Below are 20307 nucleotides of genomic sequence, written 5' to 3'. Positions count from 1 at the left end.
CAACTCGGCCATAAAGGAAGAGGGCAAACACCTCTATTGGGAGCATTGGTCTAAGAAGGGGTTGAACTTAGTGAAAGATCTTTATGAAGGGTCTTCGCCTTTATCTTTCGCCACCTTACACTCTCGGTTCGATCTCCAACCTTTTGACTTTTATAAGTTCTTACGTCTTAAATCCTTTATCTCTGCCAGAATCATCTCTCAGAACGATCCTACAATTTGTAACAAGCTATTTCATCTCATGTCAATGGGTCATATGGTGTCTAAAATCTATAAAATGCTCTCCCCTAACCTCCAGAGGACACATAGGAAGTGCGAGCTCGCTTGGGAAAATGAACATAATTCCTCTAACATATCATTTGATTGGGATAAGATACACCTTACACCTTTTTCCAATAAAATATCACAGATACTCTCTCAAACTAAGTTCATGTTCATAAATAGAACATATTGGTCACCGGAAAAACTCTTTAAGCTTAAACTCCTTGACAACCCCCTGCGCTGGAATTGTAAATCTCACGTGGGGGACTTGGCTCACATGTTCTTTAATTGCCCGATGCTCCAAACCTTTTGGGACAAAATTTATAACTACATTCAAAGAACCTTCCACTACCGGCCTAGTAGGGAATTCGCATAGGTTATTCTCGGGGCAATAGACACAAGATTAGTAAGTGAACATGACCGTCACTTAATGGATCTCATGCTTACGCTTGCGTGAAAAGTCATCTTAAGCAAATGGAAAAGTGCATCTGATGTTTCTTTCGAGATATGGCAAGAGTGGTTGGCCTCTTTAAGGGGTGCGGATAATGATGCACTCCACTCCTCACCGTGGCGAAAATCGCACGCCAAACTCTGGAGTTCTTGACACTCTGGAACTTTGCTATGACCCGCCTTAGACTTGCACAGTGGTCATATCCATTGATATATAACACGTTCCTGTCAACCATAAGAGCACAACATAGATGCTTTTACTCCACTGTTACGACTCAAAGTACATACCATGACTTTATGTTCGCTGCGGTTTCCGTTCTCAAATCAATCTCGTTTTTCTTTCTTCCTCTTCAATATCTCTCTTCTCTCCCTCTCTCTTTCCTCCTGCTTCTCTTTTCCCTTCCTTTCTCAAGTCCACTCCTATTGCAGCCATGCTTTCTGATTAATAATTGCATGTATGTATGTATAATGTTCACCGCTTCACCCATAGAGAATCATTTGCTTAAATGATCTTGATGCTCTTTCCTTAAATTGGGAAACTCAGGTTGCATTTTTTCATGATTGTAATTGTGATTTTGTAAAATTCTGCTTCTCTTAATAAAAAAAAAAGAAAGAAAAACCGCAGCAGAGAGGGCACCTTATCACAGACATGCAAGAGGAGGAAATGATCTAAAAATCAGACTGGGCTTAACTCGTGCTGTGGCCGTGTGCGTTGTGCAGAATGTTGTAGTTTAACACACATATCAGGTACTGTGGCCGTGTGCAGTATGCTGTAGTTTAACACACTTTTATGGTCCTGTGGCAATGTGCGTTATGAAGTATACTGTACTTAACCACTCATTCTAGGTGCCGTGGCAGTGTGTGTTGCGCAGTATGCTATAATTTAACACACTTACTGGGTGCCTTGGCCGTATAGGTTATGCACAATGCTGTAGTTTCACATACTCACTGACTGGATGCTGTTCCAGTGCACATTATAAGCGATGGCTTAGCAATCTTACCAGGTGCTGCGTGACTGTAAGGTATGAGGTGATTTAAGGCACTTACCAGGTACTGGTGCTCTTTGCGTTATGTGCAGGGCCACTGGAACTATGTGGCAATGGATGACCGAATTATGCAGCAGAGTTTACTAAATGATTGCCATGTCTACATACATTAATAATGTCTGAGCAAAGCTTATGTCTCATTAGTACCAGTTCCACACACAGCAATCTTTATAGGGGGTCTGCCATTCCGTAGTTCCACGTGTGGCAATTTAAAAAAGAAAGAAAGTTTCTGATCTCTTTTGAGCTGAAAACCATTTTTTATTAACTCTTTAAATTTTGCAGCAGGTGGTTGATTATGTACAAAGTGTGGATAATCCAGGATTAACGGGAACATTTTGCGGCAGCAGACTGGTGATTCCAATGGCTTTCCCCTGGTGACTGGAATACAGTTTATGCACCAGGAGGCTGTTTAATTGTATTATTAAAGCGTCAAGGCTCTATACTTGCACCCACATTGTTCAATCTCTACTTGGAACCACTGGGAAACCTCCTAAGCAAATCCGGGATTCACTATCATCTCTATGCAGACGACACTCAACTCTACCTCAAGGTTGCCTCCACTCATGATCTCTCCTTCCTAAGCTCTACTCTGGACTCCATCCAAAACTGGATGTCAACTCATCAACTGATTCTGAATCCCTCCAAAACTGAATTCCTCCTCTTCTCCTCCTCACTCTCTCCCCCCCGGTTCAATCATGGATGGATCAGATGAATCTACTAAACAATAAACCCATCATTGTCGACAGCGCAAAATCCCTTGGAGTCATTCTAGACAAAAAACTCAAACTCCCCACATCAATTCTATTGCAAAATCTGCTCGTTACCAACTGCGCCTTCTTTGGGGAATCCAACGCTTCTTCCCGGAGCAGGACCTTATAACCCTGGTGCAATCGCTGGTCCTCTCCAGACTAGACTACTGCAATTCTCTTCTTACTGGCCTCCCCAAATCTCACCTGTCCCCACTTAAGTCTGTTTTCCATTCAGCAGCTCGCTTCATTTATGGGGCCAAAAGAAGCGATCACATCACACAAATGTTATCCACCCTTCGCTGGCTTCCCTTCGAGGCTAGAGCTATCTACAAGACCGCTTGTATCACCCACAAAGCCTTGCACTCCTCCTCTCCTCGCTACCTGGCGAATAAACTGAAACTCTCTGGAGGCTCTAGACCCTCACGCAATGCGGAGAATCTTCTACTTGAACCTCCCACTTTCAAGAAGGAGAGAACAATGGCCCAATCCTTTTCAGGCAACGCAGTGAGAATCTGGAACACCCTTCCGCCTCAGCTCCGGACCACCGCCTCCTCCCAGGCCTTCAAAAGGGACCTCAAAGTTCTCCTCCTCCAGAGACACCTCCAAAAGTAATTCACGTCCTCTTGTTATTTGGAGGAAGACTTCCCACTACTGATAATTTCCACGACCATGGAAGTGCCTTCCCAGGGTATTCCTGGGGTTGGAGTGTCTGCCTCTTTGGAGTATTTTCCATGTACTTGTGTTTGGTGCCCTTGTGTAACATGCACACACCACTTTGCCCTTTTAACACACGGTTTGCTACCTCTCACATGTTTTTACCTTTGATACTGGCACAAGTGCCACCTTTGCCTACATAACGCTTGTTCTTGTGCCTGAGTGTCTAGCACCTTTTGCAGTATTATACCTCAAATGATACTTTGTTTTCTCTTGTAACTGCACACTTGTCACTTTTTCCTCCTGTGCACTTTTTACTACCTCATGTATTTTTGGCTGCTCACAATTTTTACTAACTCATGTATTTTGTTTGCTCACAATTGTCACTATTACCTTTACTACCTCATGTATTTTTGGTTGCTTACAATTTTTACTACCTCATGTATTTTGTTTGCTCACAAATGTCACTATTACCTTATGTAACGTAACGTATGCTTTTGTAATCTGTTCTTTTGCAATGTTTCTCATTATGTTTCATTTCTGTTCCTTTTGTGAAGCGCTCTGACACCTTCGGGTAAAGTCCCCGCTATATAAAAATGCATAAATAAATAAATTGTAGCGCCGTCATAGCACCTCATCCCGGGGAGGCCTCGAAGCACTTCCACTACTTGCGTAAGCGGCTACTCCGTTTGTTTTGCATGGCTGGGAGTGGGCGAGGTCAAAGACGGTCACCGTAAGAGTCTTGGAGTCCGGCTGAAGTAGAACGTGGACTCTGTAAACTCTCTGGAAGTAAGGGAGGGGGGGGCAATGTATTTCTTAGGGACAGGGCGGTAACAAAAAAGCCTCACTTTCAATCGGAGGCCAGCGTTTTGCATAAAGGATGACGCCAGCCAATGGGATTGATGGGCGGGGCTTCAAGTCTTCTTTCAGGCACTGCAGAAACAAGAGTACACATAATACTGCAAAGCTTAAGAGCCGCAAAACTGAACATTGCTTTTAACTGGAAAAATACAGCCTGGTTGAATTAGTGGCATCATAGAGCCTTGTCTATTTTAGCGAAGGAACACTTGATTAGTAACATGAATGGTACTCACCTCACTTATTAGGCAAAATGGAAGTCTGTATATAGTACACTGTGTGATGGGGTGCCTGCATTTTATCCCTGCTGGGACGGCCTTGGGTATTTTTCATTGAGTGGGGATACAAAATTCTTCCAATGCACTTCTTTTTGTAGCTGTGCGTACTGGAGACTGTTCAGCTATACCACCACAGGGCTTTCAATTGGTAGGAGGGTTCCAGCTACTAAAGCTGAAGACTGGAGGGAGGGTTTGTTTTGGGGGATGGAGAAAGTGTTGTGGTCAGATTTACACTGCGTTAGACTTGTCAAGGCTTACTGTAAACCCAGTCTGTGAATTACAACTGTTCAGCTATTTACTATTATTTTGTTAACTTTTTGAAGGCCCGATGTTAAAACTTAAAACGATTTACACGTAAAAATTAAACATTATTGGAATTTAGAGAACAGCTAACACGGAGGATGTGCTACAACCATAACATGTATTCCTAGATGGAGGGAAGCGCTCCAACCGGTTGACAGCTGCCCAGTCCTGCTAAAAACACAATACTGCAAGCCTTCCTGTTTCTACACAGCCAGATGCCTAGTACTGGTCACAACTTAAAGTGAAGCTTCTAAAAGATTTATACTTTGAAAATTAACTCAGCCTAACCAATATCTTGAAAATACAGGAGTTCTGTACGAAATGCATAAAAAATTAAGTTTGGAGGGCAAAATAATAGCAGGCAACATTGTTTTTAATGTAAACTAGTATAAATAGAAACTACTGAGAAGAGCTATACCCATACAATGAGCCGTACAATAAACAATGGCCAGACAGGTAAAAAAAAAAAAAAAAAACACATGCGCATTTTTGCAGCAACCACAATTTTAATGAGAACGTGGATAGGAACAGTTTCTGCTGCAGACTCTAGTCTAAGGTTTCCGGTAAAAGGGATCTTTTATGACAAATACCGAAGTGGAGTAGACAAATGCTTTTCAGGTACTTGAGCAGAGATGGTATTGAATTCTGTATTGCAGGAGGAGCCAGTGGAAATGACAAACAGGAGATATGAGCTTGAGTATCATATGTGCCCGAAGAGAATACCAGACTTGGTAGATGGAGCCCTGGAAGAGGATCGTACTCTACCTACATTAGGGAGATTGCCAGATCTTGAAATGAGGATCAGACAAAGGCATGCATCTTCTCAAAAGAATCAACTGGAAAGCGTGTCAGAACCAAATAAGCTTGGAAATTGAAGAGGAACTGTTATAGTGTGTTTAGGGGAGAGGATCGATTAGTAAAGGAATATGGAGTGGGGAGCACAAGTGGGAGCATTACAACGTGAAGGTCTAGACTGAAGTGACTCCAAATGAGTAAATTGAAAAAAACAGTTTTGGAATGTTGCATTTTCATAGTAGGAGGACATCCAATCTGTAAAAGCATAGATGGACTTCCACAGACTTATGTTGTGTGTACTTGTACGATGAGCTAGGTCACCCAATAGGGCATCTTGGGGCCATAAGAAGGTCAGAACTGCCCTAACTGGGGCCCTATTGAGAGCCAGGTTTTCTGTTTCTAGCAGCATTCAAAGATCGAGCTGGCAAGCTCTAATGTGAAGAAGGGAGGCTGTTCCTGGCTTTAAGAGCCAAGTAGGAAAACCGGCTTCGAAAAATCTCCTCACCCACTCACTATGGCAAGTCAGATTTTATACGGTCGAGCTATCTAGAAGACCTACTCCTCCATTCTGGTGACTGAACTTAAATTGGAAAGGAGCAGGTGTTCAGTTTATTTAGAAAGTGAAAGAACAATTAAAACTCCTTTAAATCTGGTTTCTTGACACATTTGCCGTCTGTTCAAGGACCGAGGTCAAATGTCAGTTTGTCTTTTTACTAATTACTGCTGATCTCCTGTAACATGGTGTTTACCTTTCTTTCTCTTATTACAATTAGAGGTTTTTATCAAGTGATTTGACAATCGTTAAACAAAAGGCTGGAGGAGGTCAGTTTTTTTTCTAGCATACAACATTTTAACAGCTTGTGAATTAATAGTACAAATATTTCAAAATAGATCAGGAATTACAGTAGCACATCGTTTTTAGTAATTCAGAAGTGTGATGCAAACAAAGATCTAAATAGGAGCAAAACAAAATCAGAACACTCGGTGATGTGCAAATAACACATATTAGCAAAAACTATTTCTGAACATTGTTCGTGCACCAAATAGTTCCATCAGTAAAACTGGATGTCAGTGGGACATTTTGTGGCAATTTCAATGGAAAATCTGCCGATTGCAAAAGAGTGCTACCACTTCATGCTTTAGGTGTGTTTTTATTGAAAATGGAGATCTATGAAGTCTTTGGATATTTGAGTGGGGAGTTGAGTTTGAGAGGGAGTCTGGCTGTTGCGTTCTGAATCATCTGGAGGATCTTGGGAGGGGATGCAGACATAGAGGGAGTTCCTAAAATCCAGTTTGCTGGTGACCAGAGCTTCAGTGACGGTTCTTCGAGTTTGAACGCGAGCCATCATAATAATTTTCAGAGGACTTTGATGGTGTTGCTGCAGAATGAGGCGACAGAGTTGACCTTGCTGGACATTCAGATTGGATTGTTGATCATGATCCTTAGGTTTATAGCGGAGTTTGACAAACTGTTATCGATCCTAGTTCCGAGGGCTACCAGGCAACCAGAGATGGGCGTCCTTTCCGAAGATTACCACTTCTGTTTTGTAGCAGTTGAACTTCAAGCAGTTGGTTCTCATCCATTTTACGATTTTGGACATGAAGTTAATGAAATTAGGTGTTGAGGTGTCTTCAGAGAGGAAGAGGATGAGCAGTCTGTGATCGGAGTAAGAGACGATACAGAGTCTGTGGGTTTATATGTAGTTGGCAAGCGGGGCCAAATATATGTTGAAAAGTGAGTAGCTGAGTTCACAGATCAAGTTGGGAGCAGGAGGAGTATGAGGCGAGGCTAACTGATCATTATACAATATTTTCAGGTATTCAAAAGGCAACATTCCAGACATATTCTAAGGCAGTGGTTTCCAAACTTTTGACTCCCGAGGACCCCTATTGAGTCACTATTGGAAGCCAAGGACCCCCAATTTGTACAATTTAAATTTCAAACATTAAAACAGTAGTTTGAAAAAAGTAAATACACACTTGTGCACACCAAACAAATACTCAAATTATCAAAATCGAAATCTTTTAATGGGATGGTTAGTGCTTCATCTCGGCAACTAACTTTTCCATGTTTGGTTCTATTTCGCAGTATGAGGCTCCTGCCAGGGCCAGACTGGAAACCTAAAGCCGCCCTGGCAAATGTTGTCAGACCAGTCCCAGTACTTAGTGCAGTGAGTGAGCCTGGCCACTGCAAAGCAAACTTTGGGGGGCTCTCCCACCAAGGAAATTTGGGTGAAAAATGGTGCATTCTGCAACATTTGTCATTATATATTGAAGTGAATTTGCTTTTAAAGCATAGTAAATGATGACCTTACTATGCACCAATACAACAATCTTTGTGGGGCTCTTTTGTGAATCCCTCACTATCACTCTCCAACAGTGCCTCTCTTCTTTCAATAGCCCCTCTGCCACATGTATTTCATTTGTTTTATAGCATCTCATACAAGTGTAGGGTGTCAGAGCACTTTACATCACACACGTACAGAGACAATGAATCATACGTGTGTAAATCGGTGTATAGAAAATGTTATGTTCTATAAGTCAAAGGGGACTTCAAGGTGTAGGATTCACGTCATCCATACTAGTAAGCATTTTTTAAGTGTGGTTGATCTGGAGAAGCACACAATCTTGACACAGAATGTAATATAGGGGTTAGCTTTGACTTTAATTATAACAGTTTAATTCTACCCAAACAAACCTTTTTGGCAAAATGAGGATTATGAAAGACTGGGTAAAAAAAGATAGCATACTAACTTGTACCATGCAGTTTGCATGCAGCTGTTTGATCGCAGGCCATAGCTTCAGGTGCTAGATTAGGATTGTAACTCAAACTGCACTATAATAAAATAATCTCTGTGACAAAATCAGTAACACACTGAGCTATGCACATAAACTTCAGTTTTTATTTTTAAATGCATGGTACACATTCTTTGCAGCAGGCATATTAACCCTCTGTGCTACCTGAGATGAGTCAAACCTGCTACTGAACAAAACAAGCATCCCTCTCCAGCAGGTACATTAATCACTGGATGTTATCTTGACACTTTTATAGTTGCCCGAAAACTATAGATTATTCAAGGCACTTTGAAGTGCTTTTAAAACTGTTTCTTGCGGACCCCCCCCTGGGAATGTGTCACGGACCCCTGGGGGTCCACGGACCACAGTTTAGGAAACACTGTTCTAAGGCATACCATTATATATGCCTTGGAACCGAGAGACATATGTAACAAAATTTGACTGAGTTAGACTCTCAAGGCACTGCATGAGATGGGTCTAAGTGATGGGAATCATTTGATGTATAAAAAGGTGTGGTCTACTGTTAGACCTGGCACCATTAGCGTGGGTCTCCCTTCCATTTTTTCACTGTTGCCTCCTATCTTTTGTTATGTTTTTGCTGGTCTACAAGCTTTGGGCACGTTGCCCCTACTATTCAGTGCCAAAGGGAAAGTGCTCCCTATTGTAAATTGTTGTATTGGATTGGATTAGTGACTCCATGATTGGCTGATTTGATTTACCTGTCAGACCCTAGTACAGTGTACCATGTGTGCCCAGGGCCTGTAAATAAAATGCTGCTGGTGGGCTTGCAGCACTGGTCGTGTCACCCCCAGAAGCAGCTTATAAAGTGTGGCTCAGGCCTGCCATTGCAGAGTCTGTGTGCAGTTTGGAACTGCCATGTCGACTTGGCAAGTGCACCTACTTGCCATCCCTAAACCTTCCCTTTCTACATATTAGTCACCCCTAAGGTAGGCCCAACAGCACGGTGCATTGTATGTAAAAGGTAGGACATGCCCGGATGTGTGTGGCATGTCCTAATAGTGAATTACAGCCAATTTTGTTTTTCACTATTGCAAGACTATCTGTTCCCATAGGCCAGAATGGGCAGTATGATTCCAACATCTTATAATCACAACTGACACAGGGAACAAGATACTAAACTTTATTTTCCTATGTCTGAACTCAGAATGTTAAAAAACATCTTTTAGCGTGGGTGATTTTTACAATCTGCGTTTGAAAATACCACATTTATAAAGTAGGTATTTTCTTGCCTAACCATCCAGCATGCCTTTGCTAGGGTTGTGTATTCCATGTCCAGTTTGTGAGTGACAGGGGGCTGGAGAGGGCTTTGGCTCCAGCAGTCTGATGGGTCAGGGCTGGGCTGAATAGGACCTGCACTGAATAAAGAGTAGAGGGAGGAGATTTCCTGGTGACCACCTGGACCAGCTCCAGTACGGCCGCTCCTCCACGCTCCTCCTGTGCTTCAGCTGCGACGATCCCTGGTATCGCTGTAACGCACTAAAAACTAAACTGCTGCTGCATTTGTATTTTGGCGCCTCTGCTGATTACCTGGCTCTCTCTGCGCTTTTGGAATCATTATTGCCGCATTTGTAAAGCGCCTTTGGTCAGATTGTGATATATTTGCATAGCGCTTTTGGTGAGACTGTGCTGTAGTAACATAGCGCTTTAGGACAGATTGTGCTATATTTGCATAGCGCTTTTGGTGAGACTGTGCTGTAGTAACATAGCGCTTTAGGACAGATTGTGCTATATTTGCATAGCGCTTTTGGTGAGACTGTGCTGTAGTAACATAGCGCTTTAGGACAGATTGTGCTATATTTGCATAGCGCTTTTGGTGAGACTGTGCTGTATTAACATAGCGCTTTAGGACAGATTGTGCTTACTCGCTGTATTTCTGCTATTGTTACCCCTGTCTGCCTACCACTCGGACCCTCCATTTTGTTGTTGTTGACCTCCCCAGGCCCGCCCCTCAGCCACACTACCGCCTCCCTGCTGCCCCTCCCACCCACGTTCATCGAGCCTTCCTCTCCCCCAGCCTGATTGTGACCACCTGGACCAGCTCCAGTACGGCCGCTCCTCCACGCTCCTCCTGTGCTTCAGCTGCGACGATCCCTGGTATCGCTGTAACGCACTAAAAACTAAACTGCTGCTGCATTTGTATTTTGGCGCCTCTGCTGATTACCTGGCTCTCTCTGCGCTTTTGGAATCATTATTGCCGCATTTGTAAAGCGCCTTTGGTCAGATTGTGATATATTTGCATAGCGCTTTTGGTGAGACTGTGCTGTAGTAACATAGCGCTTTAGGACAGATTGTGCTATATTTGCATAGCGCTTTTGGTGAGACTGTGCTGTAGTAACATAGCGCTTTAGGACAGATTGTGCTATATTTGCATAGCGCTTTTGGTGAGACTGTGCTGTAGTAACATAGCGCTTTAGGACAGATTGTGCTATATTTGCATAGCGCTTTTGGTGAGACTGTGCTGTATTAACATAGCGCTTTAGGACAGATTGTGCTTACTCGCTGTATTTCTGCTATTGTTACCCCTGTCTGCCTACCACTCGGACCCTCCATTTTGTTGTTGTTGACCTCCCCAGGCCCGCCCCTCAGCCACACTACCGCCTCCCTGCTGCCCCTCCCACCCACGTTCATCGAGCCTTCCTCTCCCCCAGCCTGATTGTGACCACCTGGACCAGCTCCAGTACGGCCGCTCCTCCACGCTCCTCCTGTGCTTCAGCTGCGACGATCCCTGGTATCGCTGTAACGCACTAAAAACTAAACTGCTGCTGCATTTGTATTTTGGCGCCTCTGCTGATTACCTGGCTCTCTCTGCGCTTTTGGAATCATTATTGCCGCATTTGTAAAGCGCCTTTGGTCAGATTGTGATATATTTGCATAGCGCTTTTGGTGAGACTGTGCTGTAGTAACATAGCGCTTTAGGACAGATTGTGCTATATTTGCATAGCGCTTTTGGTGAGACTGTGCTGTAGTAACATAGCGCTTTAGGACAGATTGTGCTATATTTGCATAGCGCTTTTGGTGAGACTGTGCTGTAGTAACATAGCGCTTTAGGACAGATTGTGCTATATTTGCATAGCGCTTTTGGTGAGACTGTGCTGTATTAACATAGCGCTTTAGGACAGATTGTGCTTACTCGCTGTATTTCTGCTATTGTTACCCCTGTCTGCCTACCACTCGGACCCTCCATTTTGTTGTTGTTGACCTCCCCAGGCCCGCCCCTCAGCCACACTACCGCCTCCCTGCTGCCCCTCCCACGCTCCGCCCCCTCCACTGTCCATTAATGTCAGATGTCCCAACGCGCAGCGTCCACGCGCTACGTACACGCCGAAGGTGCGCCAAAGGTAAGCCCGTCTACGCCCGTCCGCGCCAGGACCGCGCCCAGTGCCAGACCCCCTGCCCCTCACGCTCCCCAGCCCCCCCGCATTACCTATGATGCCGCCTCCCTCCTAGCCCTTGACCCCGGCCGCGCCCCCTCCTGCGTCCAAGCCGCTCCTGGACACACCCATGGACCTTTCTCATGCTACTACTGCAGATTCAGCGGAACCGAAAACATCTCCGTACGACCACAACACAGATTCCTGACCCCAACCACCTACAATGCATCCTTCTCAACACCCGCTCGGTCCACAGGCACGCCATTGACCTTTGGAACCTACTAGACACCATCTCTCCTGACGTCGCCTTCCTAACGGAAACATGGATGAACGCTTCCTCCGCCCCTGACATCGCCATCGCTATCCCTGATGACTATAAGATCACACGCAAGGACCGCACTGACCACACAGGAGGAGGAATCGCTATCGTCCATAAGAAATCAATCCGCATCTCAACCAGCTCTGACGCCAACCTCGCCAACTCTGAACACCTCCACTTCCAGATCCACATCGACCCCAAGACCACACTCAGAGGCACCCTCCTCTACAGACCACCAGGACCCCGCGCAAAATTCAGTGAAGACATCACGGACTTCATCACCCCACACGCGCTCCCCTCCAAAGACTACATCCTCCTGGGAGACCTCAACTTCCACCTTGAGAAGATCAACGACCGCAACACCGCCACCCTCTTAGACAACCTCGGACTTAAACAACTAGTCACTTCCCCCACCCACATCGCAGGTCACACACTCGACCCCATCTTCACCTCCAGCAACCATGTCTCCTTCAGACACACTACGGATCTCCTCTGGACTGACCACAGCTGCGTTCACTTCACCTACAACAAGCCGAAACCCATCATCCTCCTCCAACCTACTCTACAAAGAAACTGGAACAAAATCACCACGGAGCAGATCTCCACATCACTCCTTCAAACCTCCCCAGCCCTCTCTTCTAACACCAACGAAGCCGCCTCCAACCTCACCCTTTGGTTATCCAACACCGCCGACACCTTAGCACCACTGAAAAAACGTCAACACAAACTTGGCATCAAGAAGGCCTCATGGTTCAACGATGACCTCAAGAAGTCCAAGAAACTGTGCCGATCCCTTGAAAAGGCCTGGAAAAAAGACCCATCCACCAGCACCAAGGACGCCTTCAAAAGCGCCATCCGTACTCACCACCAACTGATCCGAAAAGCCAAGAAAACAGCATTCAAGGATCGACTTGACAACAACGCCCACAATAGCAAGGAACTTTTCAACATCGTCAAGGAATTTTCCAACCCCTCGGCCAACTCCAACGACATCACCCCCTCTCAAACCCTCTGCGATTCCCTAGCCTCTTTTTTCCACAACAAGATTGCTGACATCCACAACAGCTTTGACAACCAACCCGGAAGCCAACCCACCCTACCATCAGCTGACCATCTTCCCCCCGTTAACACCCTTAACGCCTGGAACCCAATCTCCACTGAGGACACCATCCGCCTGATGAATTCCATCCACTCTGGATCCCCCACAGACCCATGCCCTCACCACATCTTCAACAAAGCAGACTCCGTCATAGCTCCGCACCTCCGAGACGTCATCAACTGCTCCTTCAACTCCGCTACCTTCCCAGAAGACTGGAAACACGCTGAACTCACCGCCCTTCTGAAAAAACCAACAGCAGACCCCACCGAACTCAAAAACTACCGCCCCATCTCGCTTCTTCCATTCCCGGCCAAAGTCATCGAGAAAGCTGTCAACAACCAGCTCGCCGCCTTCCTCGAAGCCAACAAATCACTCGACCCCTCACAATCTGGCTTCCGAACCAAACACAGCACTGAGACCGCCCTCATCGCAGCAACAGACGACATTCGAACTCTACTGGACAATGGAGACACAGTCGCCCTCATCCTCCTCGACCTCTCTGCAGCCTTCGACACAGTCTGCCACAGCACCCTGTTACAACGCCTCAGAAACATCGGAATCCAAGGAAAGGCACTGGAATGGATCACCTCGTTCCTCACCGGAAGAACCCAGAGAGTACGCCTCCCACCATTCAAGTCCGAGGCCTCTGAAATCATCTGCGGCGTACCACAAGGATCCTCACTCAGTCCCACCCTCTTCAACGTATACATGAGCCCCCTCGCGGCTATCGCCCGCCAACACAACCTCAACATCATCTCTTACGCGGATGACACTCAACTGATACTATCTCTCACCAAGGACCCCAGCACCGCCAAAAATAACCTACACGAAGGAATGAAAGAAGTCGCCGAATGGATGAAACAAAGCCGTCTGAAACTGAACTCAGACAAAACAGAAGTCCTCATCTTAGGTACATCCCCCTCTGCATGGGACGACTCCTGGTGGCCGGAAGCCCTCGGAAATGCACCCATCCCGACAGACCATGCACGGAACCTTGGCGTCATCCTGGATTCGTCACTCTCAATGAACAGACAAGTCAGCGCCGTATCCTCTTCCTGCTTTAACATTCTTCGCATGCTCAGAAAAACATTTCGCTGGATCCCCACCGAAACAAGGAAAACAGTCACCCACGCTCTAGTCACGAGCCGACTGGACTATGGAAACACCCTCTACGCAGGTACTACCGCAAAACTCCAGAAGAAACTCCAACGAATCCAAAACGCCTCAGCCAGGCTCATACTAGACATCCCACGCAACGAACACATCTCTGGTCACCTTAAAGACCTCCACTGGCTACCCGTCAATAAAAGGATTACTTTCCGACTGCTTACCCACGCACACAAATCACTCTACGACATCGGACCAGATTGCCTCAACTCTCGACTGTCCTTCTACACCCCCTCCCGCCAACTTCGCTCTTCCAACCAAGCCTTCGCCACTGTACCTCGCATCAACAAGACCACCATGGGAGGCAGATCCTTCTCATACCTGGCTGCCAAAACATGGAACTCACTCCCCGCTTACCTTCGCCTCACCCAGAATCACCCAGCGTTCAGAAAGCAGCTTAAAACGTGGATATTTGACAAATAATCCTCCTCCCCTTCCTAAGCGCCTTGAAACCCTCTGGGTATGTAGTGCGCTATATAAATTTTATGACTTGACTTGACTTGACTCTCACTGACCTGAGCTCTCATAGAATTGAGAGTAGGGGGAGGAGATTTCCTTTCAGCTACCTGGGCCAGGTCTGCTCTCAAACAATGCTGTCTCCACCTCCTGCCAGGAAGTTGCACTAGTAAGGACAGAACTGGTTTTGACTAGACACAGACACTCTCTGCCTTCAGAGAACAAAGGATTTTGCAGTATAAATATTGGGGCTCAGACCACAGAACTTTAGATCACTTCCGGGAATCAAGACGGACCTTTGTCAAGGAGAGAAACCAAGGAAGCTGAAGGAGGAGACTGCCCCAGTGCTGTCTGGGTTGGCCTGCAGTGGTTATTCATTTCCAAGAAAAGGGAAAAGGAACTTTGTGTACTTTATCATCTTGATCTCCAAGGGCTTGAAACGGAGAGTGCCTCCTGTCTGAAGTCACAGAGACACCAAGACTTCACCAACAGCTCCCCCTGAATTTCCTTGCTGGGAATTCTGCCTGCAGAGAGGTGCCTGCTGTTGTTTTGGGTCCTCTGTGGTCTGCGTGTCGCTGGGAGCTGGAAGCGCAACGCATCAAGGAAGAAGCGTGTCGCCGTCGCAGCAGCAGTTGCCGTAGCATCGCCGAAGTGTGTTGCCGCCTTAGCTGTTCGCCGTCGCATCACCGACGTAGCACTTCGCACCACTGGAGTAGTGTGTCGCTGCCGCAGGGGTTGCCGTTGCATCACCGAAGAATTATGTCACATGGCCTGTTGCGGCTCAAGAATTCAACGAGTCGCCTCACGGTCGTTGGGCACGCATGCATAGCATCCACATGGTCGCATCGCATCAAAGACGCCATTTTGTCGCACCGGATCGTCACATTGCATCGAGGCGCCACCTTGTCGTCACCAGGCCGCAGTAAGAAACGAAGCATCAACTCCCCACACAGCAAGGAAGCGTCCCATCACCTCCCCTGGCTGCAGTAAGGAACCGACGCATCCACTCCCCTGAGTGTAAGGAACGGCGCATAAACTTCCCTGCGACCCTTTTGTTTGTATTGCGTGATGCATTCCAGGTACTTTGAGAGTAAAGTGTGGCATTTACCATCTACATTGAACAAAGCTATTTTCTACCATTTTAAAGTCATTTTTATTACAGTATTGTGGATATTTGTTGTTTGGTCTTGTGTGAAGTCTAGTAAAGATTACTTATTTTTCCAAACTAGTGGGGTGTCCATTTGTAGTGTTTACACTGTATTACTGTAGTCAAAGTTTGTTTATTGTATAGTTAATAAAAACTGTAACAATTTACATAGATCATTCTGCAAACATCAAGTTAAAATGATAACCATTTTGCATTAAAAAAAATCATAAAACGTAAAAAAGAAAATTCATGAGTCAGTATTTACACATTTCACTAACTTATAAAAGAACCTATTATGTGAATATGTGCAACTGGACATTCCCTGCTTCAATCTATTATTTGCTTCCTTTTTTAGCCAAAATACATTCATCAGGCTCCTAGTCTTGAGCCTGAAAAATATTATTGGCAACTGCATGATGGTGCTGACAGTGCATCCAACCATACACACTTGTGCTCAAGTCTAGCTGTGATTTGTTCTTCATCGATACTCCAAAAACAACCATAAATTGAACTCGTACTTAATCAACTAAGAGTAAACGGTTTCAGTTCAGAAAAAAAACCTATATTATTTATATTAAAGTTTTATTTGCTGTGACTATTTCAACAACTATACACATAGCCTCTCTCCTACAGGGACAGAATTCACAACACTAGCTCCTAAACTTTACCCCCTCTGTTGTCCATGGGAATGATGCGACTACTTGAGCTTATAGTTATAAAGAAGTGGTTAAATGACTACTCTGAAACTGGGAGACCGGCAAACCTGGTTCAGAAACTTGCCCCTACCCCAAACAGACTATGAAAGCATTCCCGTTCAAGGTGAAAAGTGGATGTGGAGCAAGGGACAAGAAGCTGCTTACCAGTTAATGAAGCTGCTCTTGCCAGCGGAGTGGTTGCCCATCAGCATCACAGTGATCTTTTTGCGGGGCACCAGGAGCGACAGGTCCAGCTTGGATGCCACAGTGATAAGACCTATGAGGGAAATGACATCACTGTGATGAGTCAAAGAATAGGATGCTGTACTAGTGACAAAATTTAGAAGGAGAAAAAACACCACAGGGTTCTGGCTTTGAACCCAGTAAGGCTAAGCCAAATACAACAAAAGAACAATACAATCGCCAATACTGGACTTGATTTAATGAATTCAAACCTTGACCTTTATGAATAAAACATACCGGTCCGTCTTTGACTTACGTCACTAGTTGAATTTTTATTTTTCTCACTAGTATGTTAGTAGGATGTGTAGAATTTTGTGTAAATATATGTAATACTGCCAGTTTGGATATGTATAGTCTTGTAAATGTACATGCATAAATATATCATGATATGATCTCAAATTAAATATGCTCTACTAGTGAGAAAAATAAAAATTCAACTAGTGACGTAAGTCAAAGACGGACCGGTATGTTTTATTCATAAAGGTCAAAGTTTGAATTCATTAAATCAAGTCCAGTATTGGCAATTGTAAAATTTAGAAGGTGTTCTTGGACTACACTGAAGATTCTGGGCCAGGATTAAGAACAAGGATGTATGGTGCAAACTGGAGTAGCTCTACATCATTTTACAGCTCTGGTATCCCTGCAGTATGTTTAGTCCTTGCAGGACTAGAGACTAGAGACATCCTCACTTTCAAGACCACCAAGCAAAAAGGCAGAGCACAGACATAGGTGTGCATTAAATGGTTAGAGACTTACAATGTAGAGCTGTGAGTGAGACGGTCTACAGCATTTACTTCCTTGCTAGGTAAGTGCTCCCCATTGTCTTTTTATTCTCAGCGACTGTCTTGAATAATCAATATAATAATTTTCAAGGGAGGGTTGCCACAGTGTCAAACTAGTGAAGTCTACCTTCTCTATTATGGGTATTAATTTTCTTGGGATGTGGGGTGGAAGAACAAGTATGCACTGTACTGCTTGTCTTAGGAGTATTTGTGTCCTCTCTGTAGATTATTTTACCAGGGGTCTAAACTTTCTATGGCAGAGGCCTTTAACCCCTTCGGTGCTCATGACGGAGCGGTTCCGTCATGAGCGTCGGTTGAGCTGTGCTCATGACGGAACCGTTCCGTCATGACCACACCCGTTTTTCAGAACGTTCAGCACAGCGCGAAAATTCGCGCCGCGCTGAACGGGTTAAACGTTTGGATGCAGAGACACCTCTGTCAACATTTTCAGGCGTAAGGACCCCCTCCTGACAAAAATTTCTAAACCTGTAGGCAGGGCTACTGGAATTGAGGACCAAATTACGCAACGGGCTAGACTGAATTGTGGGAGAAGAAAATGTAAATAATGTTATGTGATGCCGCATATTTTGGGATAGCATTGCTTCATTATTTCGAAAAAAGAATTACACACAGTAACACTGAGAAAAGATTTAATCAGTACCAGTTTTTAACCAAAATACAGCAAGTAACATCAGAAAGATGTTTTATCAACCTTTGTGAAGGACCTTTCACTCCACAGGAATACGTGCTGCCACATTAGAAGCTCACCTGGCCGGAAGCAGTAGGGGTCCCTTAAAACCCTGGCGGTCGTGTGCAGAGTTAAGCAGTTTACCCATGCCGCTTTCCTCTCACCCACTCCCTTCCATCCCGCTCTCCTCTCCCAATGAAATGCATTTTCATACTACAGCAGTAAATGTAAAATACAAATGAAAGGAATAGGCAGAGTGGGGTCCAGGGGGTACTGGAACCATAAAAATACTAAGCCTCTGTAACTAGTTTACAAAGGCATATAAATATGCAAATGGTCTTTAAAGACCTGTGAAAAACTTGGGCGTGCTGGAGATAAGACTCCAGACACTACCTAGCCGGGCACACAGCAGCTCGAGCTGCACTGCAGCAGCCCGGGCTGAGACACACGACGGGGGAGGAGGGGGGCTGAAGCCCTTGTAGGCTATGGGCCTGGGCAGAAGTGTGACTGGGAATGCGCGACTCAGAGTGGCATAGACGGTCTCCTCTGCTTGCAGATTCTTCTTTGCACGAATCCACCCTTGGATTCCACTGGACTCTTGCACGGTCTTCGCAGGCAGCATCTTTACTGAAGTTCTCCATTGTGGTCTATGTCGGTTTCTGACGTCACTTCGCACCAGTCTTCCCTGGGGTAGGTATCCTGGTTCCTGGGGCATCCACGGGTGGGGAGACTCTCCAACCTTCTGTCTTTCACTGGATTTCTTAATGGTCCACTGTGAAGGGTCCTTCTTCAAAACTGCAACTTTCCCTTTGACTTCTATTGAGTACACGGCTGGGTTTCCACTCTGCACACAGCCTCTGTAGAGTTCCTGGGTACTTACCTTGGCTGTTTCCATGTGTCCCCTGCTCTTCTGAGACTCCTGGTCCAAGTTCCGACTTCGGTCGCTGTTCAAAATCCACTTTCTTAGTATATGGTTTAGTCTTCCCCTGGAGACCACTGTGTATTTTGCTTACTTACCTCTTACAATTGAGGTATGTTTGTGTATTTCTGTTGATATCGCCGGGCAGGAGATATACCAATGTGTTAGTGAGTTGTGTTATAAATATGAATTTTTATAACTACTGTATGGTTCTTCTTCGTTTAACCTACACTACAAGATTAGATCTGGTAAAATAAACTGCTTAACACTCATTCTGGACTAAGTCTGAAGGCTGCTCTACTCAGCTACCACTTAGATTGCTTTCTATGGTTGTCGAAGACAACTAAAACCACCATAAGGGATGTCTGGATTAATGCAAGGTACTTCACTTAAATAAGAGTGTAGGAGGCTGGCCATCTAGGTTCGTACCATAATACCCCACAAGTGTAAATTGGGCCCCCCAAGATATTTAATAATGCAATGACCCATCTGCCACCTGGGTCCGCCATGGAGGTTATCAATCTAGCCATTAGTTGTTTTTTAAAGATCAAGGACACTCCCCTAGTATTCGTGGATTGAGAGGTGGAGACCGCAAAGTCAATCCACCTATTTTTCTTTACCAGTATATCTAACTCAGATTGAATCAAGTGAGTTTCCTGGAGCAGAATGACCCGGGCATCTATATCTCGAAGATACTGAAACAATTTTCTAGCCCTAGGTTTAGTCCGTAGGCCATTTATGTTCCAGGAAAATATTTTTAGATTAGCCATACCCATAAAAAAGGGACCAACCAAGTTCTTACCAAATAATGACTGATACCCAGGAATGCAGTTATACAATTCTAACCAAGACAAACTCGGCTGTAGATCATAAAGCAACCACTGAACTTCATAATATAAAATCATATTGGAATGACAAATTAGGAAATTTTTTGCTTTTAACCCCCCGCCAACCCATCCTCCCCGCCCATTACCTCCCCCCCTCCTGTGGAGAACCCCAGCTGTATCTAACCGGATCAAATCCAGTAGATGGCACCCCCCTACGGACCCCCGCTAGCCCATCCGGACCCAACCTGACCCTACTACCCAACACTTGAGTTTAAATACCCTTATAACCCAATTTGTGTGCATCTAGAAATGAGAGAAAAGAGAAAAAAAAATTCTTTTTTATGTATTGTAGTTTCTCATTTGTGTATGTATGTGCATTTTTTCCC

The 20307-nt window shown here is 45.1% G+C and overlaps 1 protein-coding gene across 1 annotated transcript in view; it reads right to left on the bottom strand.

Annotated features, from left to right (window-relative positions):
* LOC144768567 (uncharacterized) overlaps positions 1 to 20307 on the bottom strand; it is a 305992-nt gene that overhangs the window by 218226 nt on the left and 67459 nt on the right. The window contains exon 2 of the mRNA XM_078652338.1: positions 16628 to 16739. Coding sequence (XP_078508464.1) covers positions 16628 to 16739 — 112 coding nt within the window. The remainder of the gene's footprint in view (positions 1 to 16627; positions 16740 to 20307) is intronic.

The sequence above is a fragment of the Lissotriton helveticus genome, chromosome 7, assembly GCF_964261635.1.
Source record: "Lissotriton helveticus chromosome 7, aLisHel1.1, whole genome shotgun sequence".
Classification (NCBI taxonomy): domain Eukaryota; kingdom Metazoa; phylum Chordata; class Amphibia; order Caudata; family Salamandridae; genus Lissotriton; species Lissotriton helveticus.
The sequence above is the reverse complement of the archived record's forward strand: the minus strand, read 5'-3'. Positions and strand labels throughout refer to the sequence as shown.